The sequence below is a fragment of the Cryptomeria japonica genome, chromosome 10 (assembly GCF_030272615.1).
Source record: "Cryptomeria japonica chromosome 10, Sugi_1.0, whole genome shotgun sequence".
NCBI classification, from domain to species: Eukaryota; Viridiplantae; Streptophyta; class Pinopsida; order Cupressales; family Cupressaceae; genus Cryptomeria; species Cryptomeria japonica.
Genome location: NC_081414.1, coordinates 501777370 through 501788818, shown reverse-complemented (window position 1 = coordinate 501788818; position 11449 = coordinate 501777370). Strand labels below are relative to the sequence as shown.

Here is an 11449-nt window from a genome sequence, read left to right as displayed (position 1 = left end):
AGTCCAAGGGGTCATAGGTCAAAAAGGCCTTAATCAACAAGGTGGTCATCAAACTTTATAAGGATCTTTCAGATAAGTCACCCAATGATAAATCAAAGTATTGGAACAAGAATAAGAATATTGTTGCAGATGGAGTGAATGATTCTTATAAGACTATTCAAATGATTGTGGTTGCCAAGCCACCATCACAACTAGCTTTGTACACCACTCCACAACAAACATACCTTAATCCTTCTCCATAAATACTTGTCAATCTTCAACTGTAGGCACAATATGCTCAAACCAACCGAACTAATGCTATTACGGTTTCTCAAGCTCCCTTGAAACCAATGGGTCATAACAACCCAAAGCATCACTTCACTCCATTGGGAGAACCTCTCGATGTTGTCTTTAAACGGATGGAGTAACATAATCTAGTGGTATATCTACAAACATAGCCATTTAATGAATCAAAACCTAAGCCAAATTGGTACAAAGAGAATGAGTATTGTGCTTATCATCATATCAAGGATCATTCCACGAATAAGTGCATGAAGCTTAAGCATTTGGTCCAAGAAGCTCATGTCTCGAGCAATATCGATCCTACCAAATTCCAAGCCATGGTAGCATACTTATCTTATGCATATCACCTAAGTTTTACCCAATCAGATGCTATGGTCCCTGATCTCGATCATATACGCTACAAGGTGAAATGAGTCCTGATTGATATTGTACATTGAAGTTTGAACTACTGTAGACACATTAAATTTTCCACTAAATGTCCTCATGCATTGTCATAATTCTATTTTCCTACATTTAATTCATTAAATCTTTTCATTTAATCAATTCACTCATCTCCTTTTATAAATCTATTATAATCCATTATTTCTAATCTTCACCACTTCTCGTCCATCTTATTTATATCCTTCCACTTCCCCCAATCGCATCCACTTGGAGAATGTGGGACAAATCTTTATCTCCAACCACCTCATATATCCCACATTCATCCCTCAAATCACTTCCCCTATGAGGACTCTTATAAAACCTATGCTCCCTCTCACATTTGTCTCTCACTTCTTGCAATCTTGACGTAGTTTAATACCATTTTAAAAAGCTTTTTCAATCATTTTGATCATTTTGCATCAATCAATCGATTTTCATTCTTCCATAGCCTCTTGTACATGGTGTTAAAAATCTGAGAGCAAAATCATTATTGTGCAAGATCTTGGTAGATAGGAAAACAAGAGACGCTAGAATCAAGCGTCTCTTGACTGCATTTTTATTTTTATGTTTTGGTTTGTTCATTTTATTTTTATGCATTTTAGAGGAAATGTTCTCTTGGCATGATATTGGATTTTCAATTCTTGGATCTTTGACTTATGGTTGAGCTTTTGAGATTCAAGAACTAATTTTCCATATCCATGGTCATACATCTGACACATCCGGTGGAACAACCCTTTGTCCTTTTATATGGTGTTTCATCAAGTTCGTTTTGTTTAGGCTTTGCAATGATGCATTTTGTCTAGCATTTAACGTGCCTTGGCTATGTTTTTGCATTGTTTCAAACAGTAATTTGTCTTGCCTATGTTCCATGCTTTTCAAACAGTAACCTGCATTTGTCTATGTGCCACGTTTTCATTTTGCGAAACTCTTCATGTGCCTAGTCTTAGCATTTTGTTAAACAGTTAAAAGTGCCTTGTCTTTGCTTAAAAATCTCTGTCATTTCAAATAGTAATACGCCTTGTGTATTTTCAGATTTGGCATTGCAAAAATAGTTAGTACGCCTTGTCTATTTTCAGATTTGGCATTGCAAAATCAGTTAACAAACCTTGTCTATACTAGCACATTTTTCTTCAGCAAAGACAATTAATATGTTGTATCTATGCTCCATGTTTTGCTTCAGCTATTAACATGCCATGTCTATGATATATATCCCACACTTTGCCTGGCAATACAGTTTATGTTCAAGTTTGGCATTCTGAAAAATGGCTCACACATAAAGAATTCTTTCAAACAACTAACGTGCCTTGGCTTGGCTACGCTCCCACATTCTATTGTTTTGTTCTTTAAAGCATTTTCTTAAACAGTTCTCTCAAAATGTTCACACACTTTATCTGTGTTTCCACATTTTGCATGTTGTTCATAACCTATTCGAAAGTCCTTGTCAAACTGGTGCGTTTTCTGGAAAGCTTATGAAGCCTTTGTCGAGAATCCACTTTCTGAAAATATTGCAATCACTGCAATCCATGAGGTAGCACTTCTTTCGATCATTCTATCAAAACGGTTTGCATGAGCTTTGAAAGTTTTTAAAACTGTTTCATCAAATCTCTTTTGTGTCATTTCTTGCATAAAAAATAGTTCCCATGTCGTTTCATCAAATCTCTTTTGTGCATTTCCTGCGTCAACAACAGTTTTCAAAAGTTGTTTCAACAAACGTATTTGCTAGCAGTTTAAAAAGTCGTTTCAGCAAGTCCATTTTTCACATAACCTGCAATCATATCATGTCGTGAGATCACGTTTCATTTTGTGCATTTCTTGCAATCATGACGTCCATACGACCATTTTTCTCTTGAGCAATCTGTCAAATCCTTTGCTGTCCCTTGTCTACGCTCTCACATTATTTCAAACAGTTTCTGTGCTCTGTCTGCATAAGTTTTCTTGTTTTAATTTGGTTGTTCTTTGATTTACAGTTTTTTTCTTTGTTAGTTGATTGTTAGTTTTTTATTTGTTTTCTTCATTGTGTGATTTGATTTGTTTAGTAAGTTGTGTGATTTGATTTGTTTAGTTTGTTGTCTGATTTGATTTTTTCTTGGGTGAGTTGGTTGTTAGTTTTTTATTTTCTTTGTTAGTTTAGATTGTGTAGTGTTTGTTAGTTAGTGCGTTTCATTTGTGTTAGTTTAGATTGTTTAGTGTTTTTAGTTAGTGCGTTTCATTTGTTGTAGTTAATATTTGTTTGTATGTGTTATTGTTTTGTTAGTACTTGTGTATGTTTGTAATGTGTTGATAGTTTTGTGTGTGTTTGTACCGTGTTTTGTTTTGTTAGATTAATGTGTTTTGTTGTGTGTTGTGTTGTTAGTTTTGTGTGTTTGTAGTGTGTTTTATTTTGTTAGATTTGTGTGTGTTTTGTTTTGTTAATTAGTGTTTGTTGTGTGCTTTGTTAGTTAGAATTTAGTTTGTGTGTTTGTTAGTGTTTAATTAGTTGTTTAGTTAGTGTTTGTTTAGTATTATTTTAGTTGTTATTTGATAGTTTTGTTTTTGAATGTTTGTTTAGTTCATTTGTTAATTTTGTTTTTGATCGCTTGTTTAGTTGTGTTAGTGTTTAGTTTGTGTTTGGTTAGTTGTGTTTAGTGTTTAGTTTTTGTTTGTTAGTGTTGTATTTAGTGTTTAGTTTGTGTCTTTGTTTAGCGTTATTGTTTGGTTGGTTTTCTAGTGTGTTGGTTTGTTAGTTGTTATTGTGTAGTTAGTGTGTTAGTGTAGTAGTTTTTGTGTTTTTTTTAGTTTTTGTGTTAGTTTGTATTAGCGTTTGTTAGTCTTTTTGTTAGTTTTTTATTATGTGAAAAGCAAGTTTTGAAGGGACCCCGAAGCCTTTTACAGCAAGTTAGAAAATAGATAAAACATGAAAGGTTTGGCTAGATAGAACATAACAACAAACTGAAACGGATGGCAGATACAAAAAGTCAGCAAGAGAACCAAAAGTAACATAAGGACAACACAACGACACCTACAGGACAGCCAAGAGAACAAAACAACAAAACTAAGAAAAATTCTTGAGAAGCTCCACTGCTTCTTTCTCCAGTTGGACCATTGAGGCAACAACACTTTTAAGATCATCCAGTTCCTTAGCTTGCTGAGCCATCTTCCTTGTACTCGCTCGGGCTCTTTTACTAGGTCCAGTAGCCACACCTTCAAGGGTTGGGTCCTTATCCTCATAAATATCTATCATGTTCTTTTCCAGCTAGATCTATTCCAGTTTACTAATCATCACTCTGAAGTTATCAACTGAGGCTTTCCGAATTTTTTAAGCTTTGTTCTCCAATTTTCTTCAGGGTATTCTCAGGACTGTGAACCCTCTTTTCCAGCTCATTGAACCTAGCCTCCATAGCCTTAAATTGGGAACCATAAGCTTCAGTAATAGCCTTCGCATCGCTGATGGATTTTGTTACTTCCTTCAGTTAATTAGGCAAAGAAATGAGATTACCTATCCTGACAACTTCTAGAATGTCCACTTTATGAGAAGAATCCTCTTGTTTAGTCTTCAAACTTTCAATCTCCAAGTAGACCCATTCTATAATCTTATAAAACTCCATCACCCCATTCTTCGCAGTACAAAGCATGGCAATAGGAGAATCGCTACTATCTTTATTAAATTATGAAAAAACAACATTATTCTCCAAGGTCTCCACATCAACAACTGTGATTTTGTCTTTAGGAGGCAGAGTCACATCTTCCACCACATTCTTCCCCTCTTTCTCAACACTACAAGTCCGTCTATTAGGATCCAAAGGAGTAGAAGGGGTCTTTGAGGTACCATCCTCCTCCTTGGGGCTGATTTCAGTGATAACAGGACTGCACTTGGTTTTCTTCTTGGGTGGTGGGGTAGCATTTTCACTTTCAGTGTCCATATCATCATCATCCTCATCATCTTCTTCAAACCAGTTGTCCTCCTCTTGCATTTTATTCCTAATTCCTTTAACCCTTTTGTTGGAAGTCTTTCTGCTCGACCCAGAAGTCATATCTTTATCCTTCCCCTTTCTGGTTCCTTTAACGGAGGTATCCATGTTAAAATCATCTTCCAACTCCATATCAAACCCCTCATCTTCACTAACATCTGAATTATCATACTCCTCTTCTGAGTCTGATAGCTCAGTGATAGAGTGCAGAATAGAGGTGGCCTTGACACGGTTGTATAAAAGCAACATTAACCTTTCATGCATGGGCGGATTGCTACCCAGGTTAGCCCTAAAATATTTAATACTAGTATTTAAGGAACTATACAGGTAGAAAGGAATAGACACCATATATTTATGGTGGAAGTGATTCAAGAGCACAAAATGATAGCCATAAACACGAGAGTATCTACCATCAAGAGTGACATATTGCATCATAGTAAATAGAACCCATCTCCATACCTTTTTTTATCACCTTTGACAAGTAGTAGGTCTTGTTGGATTTCACCAGTTTGGCTTTCTCAGAGTCTTCCTCGAAAATTGCTTTCTAGCCCCCTCTGTAAGCTTTCTATCCCTGTAGAATTTTTTTCCCTCCATTGGCATCCCAGTAACTTTAGCAATCGTTCCTTCATCAATTTCCACCTTTCTCCCACCTATGGTGATTCTTCCCTCCTTCCAATTCTTCTTGAATAATCTGGTAATAGTAGGGTTTTTGCCTATAATTCACTCCATATACCCCATCATTTTAGCAGCTTCCAAGATAGCCCACTCTTTCGGCTTCTTCTTCCATTCATCATAGGTAAGCGGTTCAATCCTATTCTTGTTGCCTCCCATTGACAAAATTTCTCACACCCTTCACAATGCATAACAGAGCCAAAACAGGGGCCAAAGTGAAGAGAATAGCAACCCTCGAAAAAGAAATGGACTCCCAAAAAGCGTGCAGAGTCTTGTCCACATTAAACGTCAGCTCGTCCTTCAAGCACCGCTCTTTCCGATTCATTATAGCAACTTTCATTGATAAGTACGTTGTTATCATCACTTATCACTCCCTCTTTTCCATGCACTCTGTCATAAATGAGGATGGCACAGGCATCACGAGGAAGATCCATCTCACCTCTCCAACTGATCATTTGATCAACACGAATAGCCATGTTGACAGCCTAGTCAACCATGGCATTAATCTGTCTATAACTATGTGAGATAACACACCACTAGAAGGACTTAATTATCTCCTTCGTTAGAGATAATATTTTTGATAGTCCATGATGGGGGGGAAAGACCCTTAAGCCATTTTATGATGTTATTTGAATCTCCCTCGAGCCAAACTTTTTTAAAACCCAAAGATTTAGCAAGGGTAAGAGCTTGGTAAGTTGCCATGGCTTTGACTAAGTGGTTGGTTTGAGATCCCATGGGGAGTGCCACCACCACAATACAATAGCCAGCTTCATTTCTTATCACTCCCCCACACCCAGTCGGCCCCAGGTTCCCCTTGGCCGTCCCATCAAAATTAAGTTTGATCCAACCAGTCGGAGGAAAAGACCACTTACTACTATCTCTCTTATCCTTCTTGTCACTCCTGTCTAAAGAGGCAAAAACATTCTGCTTGTTGAATAGATTCAATTCATCCTTGTTCCTAAAAAGAAGAGGCTTACCATCAGCTTTCAGATTTTCCAAAATGGCTCGCTTGATTTTAGTAAAAACCATTTCCAGAGAGGAGTAGGAATCTCTAAAGATTTTGTTGTTCCTCTCTTTCCAAATTCCCAATACCACATGAGGAAGATTAAAATCTCATAATTGTATGATAGAATTGTTTGTAGAGATGCATCTCCAACCAATGAAGCACTCTTGAATAGAAGCATAAAAGACCCAGTTCAGATTCCACAGCTGCAAGATCTGCGACCAAATAGATTGGGAGAAGGAGCAAAGCAGAGAGATATGGTTAATATTCTCCTCCTCATTTAGGCAAAGGTAACACCTATTGGGGAGATAAAAGCCTCTTTTGCAGAGATTATTAGTGGTGAGGATTTTATTCTACAGAAGGATCCAAAAGAAGATATTGATCTTGGGGATTAGACCACGAAACTAGGCTTTAGACCAACAAGGGGAAAGCTCTTGAGAATGAGACATCAAAAGAACAACAGAAGCCACCAAGAAACTGCCAGAAGAAGTACCAACCCAAATAATCCTATCCTCGAGCATAGGGTCAACCAAAACAAAGTTAAGAAACAACATCAATGGGTTAAGGGTTGGGTCTATGGAATTCAGATTCACCCACTGGTTATCCTTCCAATAATCAGCCACCATAGTTCCAAATGTGGCCCTGCAAACAGGGATAAAAGGAGAAAAATAATCCTTGCTGGAGAGAGGGGTCTCCAACAACCAAATATCTTCTCAGAAATTGACTTTTCTGCTATTACCGATAGTCCATCTTTGACCAATTCCATCAGCAATTTTAGATTGAGCAACATTATTCCAAATCGCGGAACCAAAAGGGGCTTCAAAGGAAGTAAGAAACTCTGCGAGAGATGGCTGAGGATGCAGGTATTTAGCTTTCCAGATTGAATTCCATTCACCAGTTTCCCCAAATATTCTCCAAATTTGTTTGGCGAGGAGGGCTCTATTAGTGGTTTTAATGTTTCTCAGATCAAGGCCACCCATTTTTTTAGGTCTGCAAACTTTATCCCAGGCAATTAGAGAAATGTTTTTCTTCTCCTCGACCTCACACCAGAGAAAAGACTTTTGAATCTTTTCAATGGAATCAACAAACTTGATCGGGATTCTAAATAGGCTCAATGCATACACAAGTAAACTCCAGAGAGAGGATTTTAATTATTGTATCTTCCCAGATTGGCTAAGTAGGGCTCCTTTCCAACTAGCTAGCTTCTATTGGAATCTATCCACCAAACTGCTCCAAAATGAATCAGGAGGTTTTCTGCACATAGGGAGACCAAAGTAGATAGAAGGGAGCAAATTGATCTGACATCCCGAGATCCAGGCAATTCTCCCTTGCCTGTCTTTAGGAGTGTTGAGGAAGAAGAGGGCGCTTTTCATCCAATTTATCAGTTGGCCTGAGGCTTGGCAATAGTAATTCAGAACCAATTTTAGGGTTCTGGCTTCCTTGATAGTCGATGAGCCCAACAAAACCATGTCATTGACAAATTGTTGATGAGAAAAGACCCTATTAGCCGACGATGGTCTAACAGCTTTCAAATGACCTTTAGAAACAAGCTTACTAATATATCTTTCTAGACTTTCAGCCAAAATAACAAACAAAATAGGGGATATAGGATCCCTTTGTCCGAGGCCTCTTGAAGACCTGAAGAAGGGGGTAGGATAACCTTTGACAATAACCAAGAGTGAGGGGGTAGAAATAGTTGGAATATCAACTAAAGCACTCTCTCCCCAAATCCAAAAGCTTTAAGGATTCTGAGAAGAAAATACCAGTCCATTCGATCATAAGCCTTTGACAAATCAAGTTTCATTAGGAATCCTTGATTTTTCGATTCTTTCAGAGAGCGAATATTCTCATGGACCATAATGATGGACTCAAGATTCTTCCTTCCAGGAATGAATCCAGTCTGCTGAGGAGAAATGATTTCAGGAAGAAAGGAAATCAGTCTTAAGGTGAGAACCTTATAGATAATCTTATAGGAGTTGCATAAGCTAATAGGTCTTAATAGCTCCAAAGCATCAGCACCTAGAATCTTAGGGATGAGGACAAGAAAAGTGGCATTGATTTCTTTCAGAATCTGCTTAGAACCAAAAAAATATTTAACACCCTTGACAACATCCTCACTAATAATATGCCAAAAAGATTGGAAGAAGAACATCAGGAAACCATCCGGACCAGGGGCTTTATTGCCTTCAAAGGAGAAGACCACCATCTTAATCCTAGCTTTAGAGGGGATTGCAGAGAGGAATTTATTTTGGTCTCACCCGATCATCTTCAGACCCTTTATCCAGATTGCAGTCAACCGACAAAAGAGGAGAGAAATAAGATCTATCTTCCCTCATTATTTCCTCTTCCTCAAAAGACAAGCCCCCCCCTATAGACATTTTTGAGATTCTATTGGCCACCTTGTTTTTCATGGCAGTCATATGAAAGAATCTAGTATTCTTATCTCCCTCCTTAAGCCATAGAGAATGGGAGCGTTGTTTCCAGAATACCTCTTCTTTTTTTATGATATCATGATATTTAGATAGAATCTCATTCTCAAAGGTAATAGAGACCTCGTCATACCAATTAGCTTGGTTTTTTGCATGAATATCCTTGAGTTATATCTTGATCACAGATTTGGAGGCAAAAATATCACCAAAGACTTCTTTATTCCATTTCTTGACCTTATCCTTAACATGCCTTAGCTTTTTAGCCACATGGAACATGGCAGAACCATCCACTCAGATATTCCACCATTCCATAATTTCCTCCTCAAGCTTGGGATGGGCCATCCACATTTTCTCGAATCTGAAGGGGAAATTTCTCCTCCTAGAAATAGGGTCCGCCACAAAAGAGATCAAATAGTGATCAGAACCTATACGAGAAAGAGCATTCCAGGAGAAATTGTAATGGTTGAACCAATCATTGGGGATAAGAGCCCTGTCAAGTCTCACCTATATAAGATTAGAGCCAATTCTTTTGTTAGTCCAAGTATAATTAGCACCCTGAAGATCCACATCATGTAACACTTGATTATCAATGAAGTTCGTCAGATCCATTCTACTCTCAAGCTAAGAAGGAATCCCCCCATATTTCTCATTCTCCTTGAGAGGCTTGTTGAAGTCTCCCATGACAAGCCATCCTTCAGTTTTGAATTGATCTCTAATAGATTCTAGCTTTTTCTAGAATTTGTTTCTCCCTTGTCTTGTATTCGGGGCATAGATATTAGATAAAAGCCAAGTAGATCCATCTTTAATGTGATGAAATCTAACAAACACCATATTATTGTCAAGCCAAACAAGATTCCCCTGTACATGCTGGAGGTTCCAGAAGAGAACTATGTGACCAGAGGCACCATCTGAACTAAGCCCTAAAGCTCCATAGTTCTTAAACACTTTGATTTTTCCACTTTATCCTTATACGTTTTAGTTTCTTGAATCAAAACAATATTAGGTTTGTGATCCCTAACAAGGTTCCTGAGAGTCTCTTGTTTATGCAGATCATTAAGTCCACGTATGTTCCATGAAATAATCTTCATATTCGTTTAAAAGAATATACCTCAAGGATGGTTGGCTGGGTTCCATCCACTATATTCTTGTTGGCTTCCAACTCCCTCACTTGAGTAGTTGATTTCCTTCCTGGCATTGTTGGGTTTGAGCCCACATTAGCTTTGGCTCTTCCCCTAGTTTTCATAGGAGTAGTTTGGGGTGTTGATTTAGGGCCCTTTTTCCCTCCCTGCTTTCTCTCTGTGACGTCATTAATCTTGATTTCATCATCCAGAGGGATCTGAGCAGTAGTTTTATCCATAACATCATTCTTTCTTCTTCATCTTCCCATTTAGAGCTTATATTGAGAAGAGAATTTGTCGGTGACGTTGGAAAGGTGGACTTTACATACTCAGCTGACTTCTGGGACTCAGAGGAAGAGGCCCCTCCAAGGATATTGCATTGCTAGGCATCTTCAAAGCTATGAAAAGAATCCTCACTATTCGAGTCATTTATGACTGAGATTGAATCCTCCTCCCTATTATTCGCTTGCAAAACCACATGGATTTCCCCTTCCTCCAGTCCATCTTCCTTTTGTTAATCACAGTTAGGGCTTGGCTTTTCTCCTTCATCAAATCTATTATGGGCTCTTTCTTTATCTTCTTTCTTTGATTCCTCTATACATGCCTTATTATCATTTTCCTTTTTCTCAAAGGTGTCAATAATGATAACATTATGTATCTCTTCTTTCACCTTCTTATTGGAATTTTTAGCTTTCCACTACATCTTTCTCTCTTTTTTGGTTTTCTCCTTTTTAGCCTGCAACAGACATTTCTTAGCAATATGTCCAACATTTTTGCAGTGGAAACACACAAAAGGAACACTCTCATATTCTAGTTGTTGGATCCATTTCCCAAGCTTGGAGTTAATCTCAATTGAGAGAGGCATATCCATTCCTTGAGCGACACCCACACAAATTCTCGCAAAGGTGAGTCTTGTTCTAGCCGTTGTTGTTGGGTCAATGGATAGGAGTTCACCAAAAGAGATAGCCAGACCATTAAAGACATCTTCAACCCAAAATTCCAGGGGAAGACCTAGGAGTCTTACCCACACAGGGGCCTGAGCACAGAAGGAAGCATTAAGATCCAACAATGGCAACCACTTTTGGAGCACCAAAGTTGTTTTCCCTATCACCTAAGGGCCGCCACAAAGAATCTTAGTCATGTCTTCTTCACAGGAAAAAGTGAGGGAAAGAGCTCCTTTCGGCATAGCAGTAATTTCAACCTATCCCTTAAGATCCCACTTTTTTCTAGCATACACCCTAACAATATCGATATTAGGTCTAGGAACCAGGAATTTACCAACTAGAGTCAGGGCCATCAAAGAGGACTAGGGGCGAGAAGCATCCACCCGATTGGGTCCCTATCTTAGGATATCACCAGCATGTGTCATTCCCCCTCCACTCGGATCCAAGGGTTTGTTGCCTCCTTGTGGGTCCCCAATGACTGGATTCTTGCCATTTGCATGAGGATCTGCAGTCTTAGGAGCATCCCGTGATCCATCCTTACCACTTGCGTCCTGGATTGTAGAGCCTGCACAAGGCTTCCCACCTAAACCTGAATTCAAAATTCCTCTTTGCATCTCCTACAAAAAATATCAAA

General features: G+C 38.4%; 1 protein-coding gene across 1 annotated transcript; it reads right to left on the bottom strand.

Moving 5' to 3' along the window:
* Positions 1-4346: 4346 nt before the first annotated feature.
* LOC131039346 (uncharacterized) lies at positions 4347-4913 on the bottom strand. The gene has a single exon (XM_057972060.2). It carries the CDS (start codon positions 4911-4913, stop codon positions 4347-4349), a length of 567 nt encoding a protein of 188 aa, XP_057828043.2.
* Positions 4914-11449: the final 6536 nt, after the last annotated feature.